This window comes from Talpa occidentalis, unplaced genomic scaffold, assembly GCF_014898055.3.
Source record: "Talpa occidentalis isolate TD23 unplaced genomic scaffold, MPIMG_talOcc4v2.1 talOcc4.12, whole genome shotgun sequence".
NCBI lineage: Eukaryota > Metazoa > Chordata > Mammalia > Eulipotyphla > Talpidae > Talpa > Talpa occidentalis.
The window spans coordinates 12,767,219-12,782,874 of record NW_023601212.1 but is presented as its reverse complement, the minus strand read 5'-3'; the positions used below and the strand labels follow the sequence as shown (position 1 = coordinate 12,782,874).

Here is a 15,656-nt window from a genome sequence, read left to right as displayed (position 1 = left end):
CACCAAAAGAAAGAATTTTAAATCTTCTTGACTGATGGCGATTTTAATGGAAATCCAGCATCAGTCATGAGCTTCGGTCCTCCTACTTCTCTTTTCCCCGTGGCAGGAAAAAAAAGTGGGGTAGGAACCCATCGTGTCTGCTTTCTTAAACCCAATCTTTTTTTTTTTTTGCTCCCCAATTCTGACTGATCCCTCAGTGTTCAAGTGAACACAGATTCATTTTTCTCTAAGACTCGGTTTTCCTGCCCATGAGGCGAGAGGCTGATTTGCCAGCTAGAGGGTTCGAAGGGGGGTAACACCTTGGCCTCGAGGGTGTCTGTCGGTGGATGGATTAGGGTAATTCCACCTTGGCCAAGCTGCTTCTGCCAGTGAGGCCGGGGGACACCAATGACTGCAGGGGAGGATGAGGCCTCTCTGCAGCACACCCCACTTAAACTGCATTAGGTCCCAGACTCTGAAAGCTTAGGTCTCTTCATAACCCCCAGGGGAAACGCTAGAAGAAAAGGAAAACAGAGCACATTTTAGGGCTGCTTTTCCCTGACAGGCCCATGGTCCACAGACATTGGAATATCCAAATCGACGCTGTCTTGAAGACTGGCTCATACATCAAACCTAGTTTCCTTGGAGAGGCAAACACCCGGAAAGGACAACACACCCGGCATTCTTACGTCTTCACAAGGGAAAATGACTTCCTTGGCCAAAGACTGTCTCTCACCTGTGCTCCTGCAGCTGCTGTTCAAGGCTCCGTGGTGGTTCTTTACAATAAAGCTGACAGGTGTTCGGGGCTTTTGACAGGAGGCTGGGCTTCTGCAAGGAAGAGCAAACAAACAGCACAAGCGTGACCCTGAGGTAACTAACTATGTACTGTCATCGAAGGCGCCGTCCCCAGGTTGTACTCGGCCTGGAGGATCAAGTCAAGTGTGTCCTCCCGGTCAGCAGGCCTGGGCCGTCTCAGCTCTGGCCTACTTCAGTTCTCCTCCCCTGAAAGTCCTACGGGCATGTGAGGTTATGGAGATGAAACACAACAAGACAAGCGGAGTCAGATGAGGAGAGTAAGGGCCGCAGTACCTGCTGAATGAACCAATGACTCACTCTTTATGGGATCCATGTTCTGTCTTTTTAAAGATTTTCAGGCCCCAATGCAGAGAGCAGATATGAAAATTCTGCAGACTTGAGATTTCCATTGCACACATTATTAAGAGGCAGAACACTAGAAGCAGCCAGGTTTCCCTTTCCTACCACTCAGCCTCAGTGGTGGTGTCCTTTCCTGAGGGCTGAGGACAAATCCTTGGCCACTGCCAGTACAGCGCAGTAGACTAAGTTTGAACATGTCTCTGGAAACTACAAGTGCAGAGTCAAACCTCCCTGCCTATAAGGAATCTACCCTTCCAAGAGAGTAAGCAGAACAGGTTTCTGCAGTGCTGAGGCAGCTGCTGGACAGGGCGGGGATCCCACCTGGAGTCTGTGCTGCAGGTACTGGGCTTCCAGGCTCTGCCGCTGGGAGAGCTGCGGGTGCACGCTGCTCGGGAGAGCAGAGACGCTTTTCTGCTGCTGAGAGACTTCCTCCTAAGGACAGAGAGGGGGTGAAAACATTTTCAGTTCTCCATGTGGGGAAAAAGTTTCAATTCTTAGTTTAAGCACCTTGGCAAAAATCCAAGAGGAACTCCAACTCTGGAAGACACAATACACTCACAGCTCTTTACATAAGTAGCAGGCTGAGAGTTAAGCGGAAAGTTCACACATGCATTATCAGTGGGAAACAATTGGTATGGGAGCAAAGACTCTTGTCATTAGGAGGCCTCGATACCCCTAGGCACTGAAAATAGGCTCAAAATAAAATACATCAGGTAACCAGCAATATTTTTTTTTGGTATTTTTTAGCATAAATATTCCACTTAAAATATTTAATGACGTGACAGCGCATAAAGGTAGTGGTGACAAGCTTCTCATTTGAGTTCTAGTCTATCGTCTTCATTTTTATGTGTGTGCACTGGGAGAGAGGGTTCAAGAGATATTATGAGGTAATTCACATAAAATCTGCCCCAGGGCCCAAACACACCTTGAGCATGTCTAGGCCTTCAAGAGGTGCTGGTCACCTGGGGCCATCATGGACAGGGTAACCGCCTGCGGCAGGAAGTGCCGACTAGGAAAGCTCTCAGAACATGGGCTTTCCACAAGAACCTGTTTGCTCCAGGACCACAGGTAACACCTCCTAGTGAAATGAGTCATCTTAAGGACACATTTACATCTCATATTCATGAAGCCTTTGTGAGAAGGGCCCAGAGCACACACCTGAGGGCAACTGCTGGCGAGGTCCTGGAGCTGAGGAGCAGCTGACGCCATGTTAGGGTCGGCCTCTGGTCCTATTTGTTCATACAACAGCTGCACTTTGTTCAGCTCTAGGATTCCTTTGGTTCTTGCCAGATTCTGAAGATGTTGTCTAAATGCTACAATGCCTGAAAGAGAATTGAAAAAGCAAAGAATTTAAATAAAGCAGAAGACCCTTCAGTGACCACAGGTGTGAAACCAACATGGCCACCAACCCTTTCACATCCTGCAGGACATGAGGCTTAAAAGCCACAAGAGAGAGCAGGGAGTCACCTTGGGTGAGGGAGGTATCTGACGCGCGGCGGCCTTCTCGGAAGCTCACAGGTGACCTGTTGTGGGCCTCCCGCTTCTGGGCGCTCAGAGCCTGCATGGCTGGGTTGGCAGGTCTCAGGCTTATGAAGGGAGATGTCATGCGGGGTGAGGGCTGATTGGCCAGCATGATGTCCTTGAGGGAAGGGTTGTCCTCCAGAAAGTTCAGGTCCCTTTGAACAGACCCCATATCATACTCAGAGTCAACACTGTCAAGTGAGGGGTTGTCACTCATGGAGAAAACTTTCCCTTTAAGAGAAAACAAAGCAGATTAGACCAACAGCAAAACGCATCTTCTTTGAACATTCCATATTGAGTCTTCACAGCTACAGTGTCCTTCATCTCCAACCACACATCCTTTCAGAGCCTTTTCACATGTCAACTTAATCAACTAGGAATTTTACTGGGAAAAATGCTCTAGAACCTGTACCCATGGATCTCTGCTACTCCTAAAAGCCAGAGGCCCTGGGGAGTCACACGGCACTCAGGTGAATCCTGGGAGTTAGGGGAGCCAATTTAGAGTCACTGCAGTTTAATCTTTGCCGCTGTGCAGCAGGACTAGTCCTACATTCTGCCCAATGTGGTCCCTAAAGGAACAAGACAGACTGTTGCAGGCACTGCTTGGCGTCATCACCACGTCTTGGAGATGGGAGTGTGAGCCGATGCCAGGAAGACTTAACCTGGCGCTTTCCCGATGTCATACCTGAACCGGGCAGCACGACCAGCTGGTTGGTCACTTCTGACAGCGTGTGCCGGCGCTGCCCACTGCGTGTGGACTGGAAGGCGTCAAAGGCCTGACTGGGGTCTTCCTCAGCCTCTCCTTCTGTCTCCAAGCCTTCATCGATGGAGGTCTCCATCATGTTGCTGGGCAGTGACTGGCACCCTTTCCTTGCCAGGACAGGAGGCACTGGGTCCAGCAGACAGCCGTTGACCTAAATTCCAAGTGATATGGAAACGATCAGGGCATGCTGTGGTGAGATGGTAGGCAATTCCACAAAGGAAAAAAAGATAACAGTGTGGCAAGTTAGAAATTAAGTAAAATATTAAAAATGTGTATTTGCTAAAGATAATTTGTAGATTAGAAGTTAAGGCGAGTCAACGGCAGCACTTGAGACAGAAGCCTATTATGACCCCACCTGGCACTGCCTCCCAGGTTTCTCTGAGTCATCATTATTACAATAAACCATTATTTAAGTGGTTTCTAGATGAACAGGGTAGAGTAGGTTCAGGCCTATCAGCCACTACTATTTTTTAAATAAGGGAAACATAAAGGGCTGGGAGATTTTAAAAAAACAACAACAAACCATGGCTTGTAGCTAAGAAAAAAAGAATAGGCAAGAGCATTCTTCTGATTTTCTATCACAAAACATACTGGAAGGTTCTAGACATACTTTTATGGTGATAATTGAAGTACCTGCCCATTTGATTCAGTCTTTAATTGGTTCTATGTGCCTGAGGAATGGAAAAAAGAATTCTTTAAAGACAGGCTGATACCACAAAAAGGATTTGGAAAAAAAAAAATCAAATGGCAAACAGCCAAAGGCTTCCATTATAGAATAACAAATGACTCACAGGCCCCAAATTCCAGCAGAGGTTAATGAGCACCAGCGCACTGAAATCTCTCTCTCCTCCAGCAACACACACTCTCCGTGGTCCCTGCTGCAGGATGAGTACAGAGCAGCTCCAGGGCCAGGACCCGGCCCTTCTTGGCAGTTGCCAAGCAAACCACCGAGTGGCAGGCAGAAACAGCAGACAAAGGGGAGTTGTGGCTGCGAGTTTGTCTGACAGGTAAAAGCCCCAATGAGGAGGCAATTATTTACCTCATTACCTTAACTATTCCCCCGTGGAAATCAACCCGTTTTCTCCTATGAATTAGCTGCTCAGGAACAGCCAGTCAGGAGACGCTCAGTACTTTCACCTGGAGGACGCTGGGTAGAGCTATTGTTTCCTTTGGAAGCAGGAGCAGCTCATGTATGTGAGAGGTGACGTGGGTCAGCCCTGTGCCAGACACAGGAAACTTTCCTCTTATGGCAACCAAGCAGAAGGCACAGCAGGCCCTTTATTTGGAGAGGGAGACTTGGGTGACTCAGACCTTTGTTTGCCTGGGGGAGGGGACAGTTATTCCCCAAAACTGTTGCGGGTGGAGAGAGCTGTGGCATTGCTTGGATCAGGTGGCTCATGCCTTCGGGAGGTTTACAGTGAAGAGTGGTCACTTTAAAGGAAGAGCAGCAAATGCTGTCTTCCCAGGCAAGGCCCGAAGGCACCAAGGCTTTCCCCAAGGCACCAGGAAACAACTCTTCAGTCTGCACTCCAGGCTCCACAAGGTCCTTTCTCAGTGTATTCATACCTTCAGTGTCCTTAACTAAAACTGATAACATGTCTTTAGGTTAGCCAAGGATGATTTAGAAATGAATAAAGAAAGCAACAGAGAAAAGACTGTTGTTAAGTAATTATCTGCTAAGCATCTTTATACCTATGGCCTATGGAGAAATCTCATCAGATTTCTTGCAATACAGCTTCCAGCAGGTTCTCGTTTTTTTTTCCTTAACAGAAAAGAGTCACCTTTTCCTGAATACTTAAAAAAATCTTAGTAGCCTCAAATTTACATTTTTTCTCAAATTGTCTGCTCATAAATGTACTCCCTTATCTAGAGTACAAGAGGAATTATGTCCTTTAAATTATGTCTTTTAAATTATTTAAAAAATGTTTGCTGATTTCAGTTTCATCCTAGAACAGGCAGAAAACAATGATCTGGCTTTTAAGATGATGTTCGGATGATTAAATCAGAAAGCGCTGTGTGGGCTGCTCATCGTTAATAGGTGTGAACAGCCTTCAGCAATAAGTCCATTTCCTGAAACAGGTGCTAACCATGCCACCCTTGCCAACTTACTACCCTGGGACTTGATATAACAAGGGTCTAAATTCAGCACTAGGATTTTTTTTTTAAAATTTTTTTTTAATAGAGGCATATTTTATTTATTTATTCATTTATTTGTTTGTTTGTTTTGTTTATACAAGCACTGGGTACAGTCAGAAGCACGGGAGGGTGAGAGAATTCACCAGAGCCAGAGCGGGGAGCAGAGTAGGCAGAAGGACCGAAGGACACTGCTGAGGGGAGCAGCGGGCGGCAGGAGAGGTCTGCGCGCCATGTGGGACCCTCCTCAGGTGGCCGGGGAGCAGCCGGGGATCGAACCGGCGCCGCAGAGGCCGCGGGCAGCTTCGCAACCCAGTGCTCAACCGCTGCGCCACCAGGGAGGCCCTCAGCACTAGGATTTTGTGAGCAAAATACTGGGCTGATCTTAGATCTTATCTAGGTTGCTAGAATTAAGATCTTTTGCTCTAGGAAATAATCTAGGCTAAATGTAAATTACAGGACTTAAAAGCAGCAACAGCGAAACACATTGTTTTTGTCTTTCCTTAAAGCTCAATCATTTCTAATAAGAGACCACGAATGTGCAAGGCTCTAACAGGTAAATACCCCCAAATCTACCACAGATACAGATTCTAGCACGGGAAGCTGGCAGATTGCTATACAGAGCCACCCCCAAATTCATACATAGAAACCCTAATCCCAAGGGTGGCTGTATTTACAGATGGGGCCATATGGAAGTGCAGTTAAATGATGCCATAGGGTGGGGTCCTGATCCCATTGGACTAGTGTCCTGATAAAAAGATATACCAGGAAGCTCTCTCTCAAGGAGGGCACAGAGGAAAGACCACGGAGGACACAGGGAGAGGCTGGCCCTCTACCAGGCAGGGAGAGAGTCCTCCCCAGAAGCCTAACTGCTCAGAACTTTGATCTTGGACTTTTAAGCCTCCAGAACCTTGAGAAAATGTATTTTGTTTAATTTGTACCCTAAGTGTCCACAAGTTTGCTATATATTTGAAGAGGTGCTCCATCTCTTCAACCTCAGCTCCAACCTCAGCACCATCACTCACTAGCACATGTCACCCACCTGTATTATTTAATCCAAGAAAACATGTCAAAGTAATGTCATGATGGACAAATTAATGTATTATCTATCCCTCTCTGGATTTTCCATGCATTGATTGGTTTTATTTTTCCCAATTACAAATTAAAAATTCAATTTCAGGAGTGTAGTATTTCCTTTTCTAAACTCTACTAAAGAGTTTGCCACATGTACATCCTTTCCAGACCCTCTCTTACTACCTTTCCAGACCCTCTCTTACAGTAAGAAGTTAATAAAATGTAAGCGGACACGGGACACCTCTACCACGCTCCCATTTTCAGTTTAGCCTCACAGTTCCCTTCTGCTATCCAGCAATGAAGGTGGTAGCTTGGAAAATCTTTTTTATTACCGCTCACAAAATGTTCAAAGTGACTGAACTGTGTGTGTGTGTTTCTGTGTGTGTATAAAAAATTCATTATTCCCAAGGAAAAGGAAACCCTCAAAAGAGAAAGACTGATCTGCAAGCTCAGTCACTGGCCCCAAATGGTCGACACCCCTTGGGGTGTCGGTTTCTGCTCAAATAGGGTGACTGTCTCAAAGAGGTCACCCTATTTTTTGAAGGGACCCCAAAGCAAACTTTGCATGCAGACTCCCTGACAGATTTTACTGAGGTGTAAGCAGCGGAGAGCTTCTGGGAGGAAAGGAGAGGTGACATCTCTGGGGCGCATGCTACCTGCCACTGAGTAGAAATGAATAAGCCGCACATGCAGCCATGACACGTCTTCTAGAGACAAGTGGGTGTTATGTAAATGCATATGACGCTACATGAGCAACAAAGGAACTTTGTTGTTTATTTTGCGGCTAGTTTTGTGTGTGTGCATTTATTTATGGGTCCCCACAGAAAGAGGCACTAGGGACAGAAGAGGGATAGGCGTTTTTGCTGACATAACTGAAATAGTCCACAAATAAGACTGGCGGTATCTAGGGCCTGGCTGGATGCCGGGGTGGCACTGCCAGTGTGGGTGGCCGGGTCCAGCGTGGCACTGCTCCTCCTACAAATGCAAATACACCATCTAGCTACTGTCTGTATCTTTCACAAAATCATTCATTTCCTGTCTGTTTCCTAGTTACGGTAACAATCACAAGCTTTAAAAATAGCTTGCCCTATATAATACAGCAGACAGTGCCCAATCTGTGTTTTGGGCCTGATGCCCTCACAGACAAGTTTTTAGCAGACTGCATTTTAATTTTTTGAAGGGAATTAGATCTTAAAAGTAAATGAATTATGTTGTCCCAATTTGTGTCTAGATTTCTGGGTGAGGATGTAGTAGCAGTTTATATGGTTGCTGAACATGCTGGTAGCAGAGAAAACAGACCACCCACAGGAGGTGACCTGTCCTCAGGGGCATGGACACTAACCCCTCATGGCCAGCAACTCAACACCTGCTAGGGGCAGCCTGGCATCCAGCGGCCTCAACCATGGTCTAGCTAAACTCATAATTTAACTTTTGATGGGCTCTACTTTTACCTCCCTGGTTCTGATAGTGTCATTCTCCCTCCAGTCATCTGTTTCAAAATACTGTCATCACTGTGAACTTCACTCAGGATGCTAATACGCTACCCATTCTGCCTGCACCATCTTATTTGATCACGGGAACTCTCCTAGCTCAGGCCCTGACAGACGCATGCTGTACCTTCAACTTCTTGCCTCTGTCCTAGCCCATGCAGCTATGCGCTCTTCCAGGCTAGTTTCTGACTCACGAGGTAGATGGTAGTGCTTCCTGGATCAGAGGTATTCCATTATTTCTTCCAACCTCAGAGCAGAACATTAGGAAAAATCTCTGGATGATACTGAAAGACATTCCAAGGTTGGGAGTCCTAGTGTCAAGAAAAATTCTAAATTCCTCGGCTTGCCATTCAAAGCTAACCCATTTGTGTTTCTTTTGTACATTTCTTCCTCCTGCCCCTGTTCCACAGACACACTGAGCTGCTGCTCCAACTTAGACTGGACCCAAGTCTTCCTGAAGCTCGCTGGGGCTCAGCTGTCCCTATTTCAATAATGTTTTGGCCTGGTTTCCTGCCACCTCACTCTGCCTACCTCCCAATTCCCAGCTCTCACTTTCCTGCTTGAATGGATTAAAAGCAACTGCCATCTTCCAGCCTGGGAGCATGTGATTTATAGGTCTTTAAGCTATTTTGCTGATGTCTTCAGCCCCTGGTACATTGTCTGTAGTTACTAGGTACCATCTCTTCTGCTAGACTATAAACTTAGAGCAGAATTCATACCTAATTTATCTCTGTTATTACCTAAACAAGTTAAAATAGACAGGAAACTGATATTAATTATCTACAATCTTTCCAGAACCTCACACACATTAATCCTTACAAAGGTCTCATTTTACACAACACTGAGGTTCAGAGAAGCTAGTCACCTTGCCCAAGTTCTTGAGGTAGCAAAAAACAGAGACTGCTTTGAACAGACTCCCAAGACCTATGTTCTCTGATACACTCTGTCATTAAGATGACGCTTTGCATATCATGTGATGCTAAGTGTCTAAAACACAAAAAAGAAGTCAGGTGGATATCCATTAAATGGGAGAGGCTGTCATCTTCCATACGCTGCAAGCCAACTTCTCACACTTCCCCAGAATAACCTTTTCTCCTTCAAGCACGTCCAAACCAGACCAAAAAAGACATTTAAATGACCAAAAAAGATGGTCCATCATTTTTAGCTGCAGCGCACACAGAAGAGAAACAATACGAACAATTCAGCACAGCAGTCATACTTTTGTTGTTGGAAGTACAATTTGTTTCCAAAAAATATTCCAAAAGTCGTGCAGGGATCTAGAAACTTGGAGAGGAAAGAGAAAGGACAATCACAGTTGCAATGACAAGACACTGACAAGGTTATGTTGGGACCTGGACACTTTTTGTAGGTTCTTCTTTACAAGCTAACACTCCTGAGGACGTGAAGAAATGACAAAGTTCAACAAAGCCAAAGCACGAACTGAAGTCTCCAGCAACACTGCAAGCTCGGGGTGTCTCAAGCCCGCCCGTACCTTTGGAGTGTCCACACACTCTTCCTCCATGAATGCTGCTTCTGCCTGGCAGCTGGCCGCTGAAAACGAAAAGGCCTCCACGTTGGATGCTTGTGGGAGGAGGGTGGATCGCATCACTCGCATGTTTGGGGAATGCATGGTCACGGGGAGCCCCACGGTTTGTGCCTGGAGCACGGCAAGGACAGAGAGTTTGACAAGATTAATAATAATTTATATTTGCAAAGTAAACAAAATTCTTGGAATGAAAGAATTATTCCTGGTGCAATGAAAGGATAGCCATTGGTCAGAAACTCTAGAAAAGAACTGACGAAACATATATAGAGAACAGCTATTGGACTGAGGCAGTCTCATCAACCTGATCCTGAGGCAGGTTTTGCAGAATTTCATTCCTGTTCCATGGGAAGGTGCATAAATTTCATAAGGATGACAGAAAAGGTAGCCTCTGTAAGGATTTCAGTTCAATAAATGTTTATTGTGTATTTTCTTCATTATATTACCCTGGGAAAACATAAAGCATAGAACAGCCCCTGTTTCCAGAAGCTCAAAACTAAACCAGGGAAAGATGTACATCCTCACAACTTCCTCACAACACAGAATGTGGAAATAAAAGTGATCTACCTCCCTGGTGGATGAGGGTATATATGACAAGGGTATGTGTGAAGAGGAGGAAGGTGGTGACAGGAATGTCCTTGCAGGGAGACATGCAGCCTGACCACAGCCTGTGTGAGCAGTGGTGAGAGGCCTATTGCTAAGCTTGTGATGTGCCTCATGTCCACCTCCTCTAGCCAGTTCCCTCGGGCCTTAAGTCCATTCTTCATACCTCCTTTGTTAAAAAACTATAAATAAACAGGATAACAAACTCTCTTGAAAAAAAATCATTTAAAAGGAATTAAAAATTCCTTTCTGATCATTGATGAGAAATGATTTTAAAGGTGAAACTTGGGTAATCGTTTCCTCCCCATCTCCTCAGAATAGCAGAATAATTTATTAACAGAATAGACATTGCAAACATCTGCAGGAACAAATCATCACGCGGGTTCTGAAAGGCAGAGGGATGGCCTGTGTTTTTTATGCTAGAGCCACTCAGACGTACAGAATGGTGAGTTTTAAGTTCCAACAAATGAGAAGAAACAAGGTGGTATGATTCTAGCTTCTCTCTCATGATCTGAGCTTCTTTCCTGGCTCCATCACTTACTAATTTTTTTTTTTTTTACATGTCTATATATTTTTTTAAGATTTATTTATCTATGCATATAAGAACTGGGGTATAGGCCAGAGGTGTGGGAGGGTGAGAGGATTCATCAGAGACAGAGTGGGGAACAGAACAGGAAGACTGAAAACACTGCTGAGGGGAGTAGTGGGCGAGACAGGAGGGTTCTGCTGTGCCATGTGGGTAGCTCCCTGGCTGGTCAGGGATTGAACTCATGCTGCAGAAGCTGCGGCTAGCCTCATAGTGCTGTGCTTAACCCCTCGTGCCACCAGGGAGGCCTCCATCACTTACTAATTGTGGGACCTTCATCAGGTTACCTACCCTCTCTCTGGATCTTATTTCTGTGTAAAGGGGTAAAATACCTATTTTACAGTGAAGTTCAGATTGTGAAAGGTAAAGTTCCTCAGCTCAGTAATGTTAATTCTTCCTTTTCTCTTCTTTCTAAAGTTTTTAAATAATCATAGGCACTTAATATAGGAATTTGACTGCAAGATGAATACAGAATTTTGTTCTCATATACCCTCCAACAGTCCGGTTAAAAATGTTTCAGGTTGATGGTTTTCAAGGATGGGGCAATATATTACAAACATACATCTCATACACACACACACATACACACACACACAATATAATCTGAATACATTTAGATTATACTGGGTATAATTCAATATCAACATCCTTAGATATATAGTATGTGATAAAGAATAAAAGAGCAACAACTTGGATGGTAAACAAACAACAACAAAAAAATACACCGCAAGCTCTTCTGAGCATGATAAAGAAATACCATTTCTTATATCATCATTCCTCAGAGATTTATATCTTAGGTCACTTTAGAGGCCAAACAACTTTCTTTCCCTTTCAAGCAGAGTCATTTAAAATACATTTTTTGAGCACCATAATGTAAAATTGAAACTTGTAATGTAGTAAATTTGAGAAACAGACATCAAAGCTCAGCTTTATCATTTGATTGAAAACCTAATGAGGGTAAGAAGAATGTTCCAAATAAACTAGACTGCTTCTACCTTAAGAAAGGAAATCATTAGGAATATTGTTAAGAGCTGCCTCTGAATCACTAAGTGCCAACAGTCCACCTCTGACATGGTCCTAATACTTCCTGCCCCTTCCAACATTTTAGTTCAAGCCTTCAGTACCTCTCGTCTCAACAACTGTAATCATCTCTTAACTGCTCTCCCCAAATTTCTTCTCTTCCCTATCAATCTATCACTCCCAACCTTACAGATTAATTAGCTTAAAGCATGGATATTAAGTCCCTTTTCTGCTTCAGCCTGCAGTAGTTCCTTATTATTTCCTGAATTGGAAGTAGACTCTCTACCTTGGCGTTCGCAGACCTTCACCGCATGCCTTCAACTTACCACTCCAACTTTCTCATTTCCCCAGACTTCAATTCAAGTGCATTACTTTTAACAGGCCCCCACATGCCCACTTGAGCACCAATACTCAAGCTGCTGCTTCTGCCTACAAATAATGCCTGTGACTCCTGCCTCTCCCTCATCAAGTCCCACACTTGTGAGGCTCTCTCTAAATGCCTTCTCCCCCACCAAGATTTTCCCATCCAGACATATCTTTGTTGCCCTTAGTTCTTCGATAGCATTTATCTTTATTATGATTAACAATTATTTATGATGTTGTCTTATTTTTCTTCTGTACTGTCATGTCTTTGAGGGCAATAACTGTGTTTTCTATCTCCTACCCCCTAGGGTGCTGAATAAAAGAAAACTGCACACGGTAAATCTGCAATAACAACTTGTTAAATGAAATTCAATGTACAGGAGAGCTACACTGATTCTCATGAGAATTCACACGAGAGAATAAAATAATGAAAAATCTCTTCAAAAAAAACGCTTTGAAATAAAGTTAATGCTTAAAACAGGAAGGGTCTAAGACATTTGAGAATCCACTAAATGACAGAGGCAGAACTTTACAGAAAAACAGAGAGTAGAGGATAAAATCCTAACCCTTTGTACCACAAGATGAAAAATGTGTCAAACATGTGAAAAGGCACATGCATGGATGAGACTATTGGCTAATGGGGCGTTACCTTGGCAACTGTTTGTTCAGCCACGGTGCTCGGCCGGCGCTGGCGGGCGTCAAGTCTCTGCTCCACAGGAAAGCTGCTCCTATGTGATTTCAGGCGCTCCACCAACAAGAAATAAATGGCAGCAAAGTGGTTATAGCTCTTGTTCTCCAAAGACTGAAAGAGAGAACAAGTGCTGAAGGCAGGGAACTATAAAAACCAATGCAAACATCTACACCTTTCTAAAAGAGAAAAAAGGAAAGAAATCATATTCTGAAAAACAGAAAACAAAGGAAGTACATGCTCAGAGTGAACCGAGAATGGAAACAGACACTGCAAGTCTCCAGCAATATTCACATCAACTGTGATAGCTTTAAATGACTTGACCTTTCACCTGAACAGGATTCATTCATTTTTTCTGCATCCAGAGCAAATGCCACTGTCTCATATAGACGTTCCCCAAATGGGGTCATACGGTCCCATCTCAGGGCTGTAACTATGGTGTCAGGTCACTTAGCAACCTCAGCCCAGAGGCTCTGATTCCATAGCTTCAACACAAGTCCAAACCATTGAAAACTCTGAATGAATGATTAGTCACTGGGGAACTTTCTGGTGATTATTTTGGGCTGGAGAATGGTATTTGGATGCTAGATGGAGAGACACTGTGTCTCCATGCTTAGGTAATTTTTTCCTCTTGTTTTTGTAGTCCCACCCTCTTGAATCTTTGAAAATAAAGTTGCTTCCCAATTTTTCAAATTCTTATTGGCCAGCGTTCCCAGGATACTCATGGAACAGAGAAGTAACTGCTCCTCCGGCTTCTCGTACCACCTGACATCTGCAAGTGCACCATCAGGGAGTGCCCATGGCAAAAGGCACAGGCCAGGGGTTCTGCATGTGCAGCTGCTGTGCGGGGTCTACCTCATTGACGAGGACAGACGCACATCCCCGAGCCCGTAAGGAGCAAAGCAGGAAGGCCATTTTGGTTTCACTTATGGCTACGATGAAGGAAGAGGCAGCACAAGTTTCAAGTTTGGTTTTCACAGTAAACAAAGGGGCATTTTTATTCTCTCTTATTATGCTTCCTCCTTAAAGGCACTGTTTGTTTTTACTGTGTGGAGGTATTAGAAATATGTATATGCTGTGCACTTGCTGACTATTAAAGGGCAGGGAAAAAAAGCCAAGAGGAATTTCCCAGGATCGTGACCTTCTCAGCTCTATGGCCCATAATACTTCCAAATCAGGAATCCACCTGTTTTTGCCTTCTCAGTTTCTCCAGTTCACAAGCTAAATCCCCCTGGCTTTCCTAAACCTGACGCCTCTGTGCTAGTTTCCTGCTCAGCCTTAGCCTTGTCCTATGTCTGCACATATATGTTCCATCAAACTAGTTTATGACTCACACAAAACTTTATGCTTCATCTTGGAAGAAACTTTTTACCTTGTTTTTGTTAAGCTCTCATCTCTGCTTTTCTCAGTCTTACATAGGCCCTTCTTCTTGAATTTTTAAGCAGGTTGGGCAAAGGGAGGACATTATACATTGAATCAAAGCAACCATAATGAGTGTGATATGTAATCTTCAGGGAAAGGGAACAGTGTGCTTAGGGGCTGGGGATGCCCATGCTCCAAGACCGGGGGCGGGGGGTGGGGTGGTGACTGGTGCGAGCATGAAATTTCAAGTAACCAAGTACAACAGAATCCTAAAACACCTTTAATCAAACCTCTGGCCAACCTACCTCTATGGTTTTCTGTTGATCTATTCCAAGGCTGTGCATCAGTCTCAGAACCTGTTCATTAAACTCCCCGATGGATGGCTCATTTTCTTGTCCTTGTGGATAGAGAACAGGTCTCTGTACGGGAACTTCTACGAGCATCCACTTATGTTCCTTGATTTGAGCTATGGTTAGCCGTTTAGATGGGTCTAGAACCAACATTCTTCGAATAAGGTGCTCACAATCTGTGCAAAACACAATGTCACAAAAGTCACACAAATCACCTTGCATGTCGGTCTATTTCCTTGACTCATGGGACTCTGTGCACAGTGTTAACCTCCTCCACAGTGTCTGCTGGAAAGCCAAGGTCAAATGAGGAAATGAAAACATAAAGTCTACTTATATTTGTCAAGTTCACATGGTGAATGTTGACACATAAAATTAACCATTACAGAGAACGAATACTTGAGAAAAACAGAAGGTAGAAGTCTATCCAATTCTGTGCTAAATGAACCTTTCTATGAAATTACTCAACTGAAAGCATCTAGACACAGACATAGATTCCCACTACAGGAAAAACAAGCCTCATTCCCAGAAAAAGCAAACAATAAATTGATCTTTAGTCACTTCTGAAGCTGAAACACTAAGGCTGAGTGTGAGGCAAGAGCTCTCCAGTGGGTTGTGACTTTTCCCCACAGGAGTGTGGCTGAGAAACATGTATGTGGACATTATTTACCCTGATGACACTGAGACGACTGCACTGCTGCAGCCTTGGGCACGAGCTCTTTAACCCCCCACATGTGCTAACCATGCCCCACTGGCTCAGCGCTTCATACAGCTTAATTTAATTAATCCTCACCACAGTCCCATTAGGAACTATTGTTAGTTCCATTTTATAGACTGAGAAAATTGAAGCACAGAAAGGAGACAGAACTTGCCAAAGGAAGACAGCCAGCAAGTGTGGACTGAGGAATACAGCCAGGCAGTTTGGCTCGAAACTCCATGCTCTTAACTACTAGAGCATGTTTTACTGTTACGAGGCATAAAAGAGTTAATGATAACCAAAAACCAAGCTAATGTGTAAACTTAAGTGTG

General features: G+C 44.3%; 1 protein-coding gene across 2 annotated transcripts in view; it reads right to left on the bottom strand.

The window, feature by feature from the left end:
* SIK2 (salt inducible kinase 2) overlaps positions 1 to 15,656 on the bottom strand; it is a 100,564-nt gene that overhangs the window by 6,414 nt on the left and 78,494 nt on the right. The window contains exons 7-15 of one of the 2 annotated variants that reach the window (XM_054693087.1): positions 14,586 to 14,806; positions 12,880 to 13,032; positions 9,608 to 9,772; positions 3,341 to 3,569; positions 2,602 to 2,886; positions 2,293 to 2,456; positions 1,456 to 1,566; positions 716 to 807; positions 7 to 493 (exon numbers count right to left, since the gene is read on the bottom strand). In XM_054693087.1, coding sequence (XP_054549062.1) covers positions 463 to 493; positions 716 to 807; positions 1,456 to 1,566; positions 2,293 to 2,456; positions 2,602 to 2,886; positions 3,341 to 3,569; positions 9,608 to 9,772; positions 12,880 to 13,032; positions 14,586 to 14,806 — 1,451 coding nt within the window. In that variant the 3' untranslated portion in view covers positions 7 to 462. Of the gene's footprint in view, positions 1 to 6; positions 494 to 715; positions 808 to 1,455; positions 1,567 to 2,292; positions 2,457 to 2,601; positions 2,887 to 3,340; positions 3,570 to 9,607; positions 9,773 to 12,879; positions 13,033 to 14,585; positions 14,807 to 15,656 lie in introns of those variants that run through there. The other variant, XM_037504718.2, reaches the window with a different exon arrangement.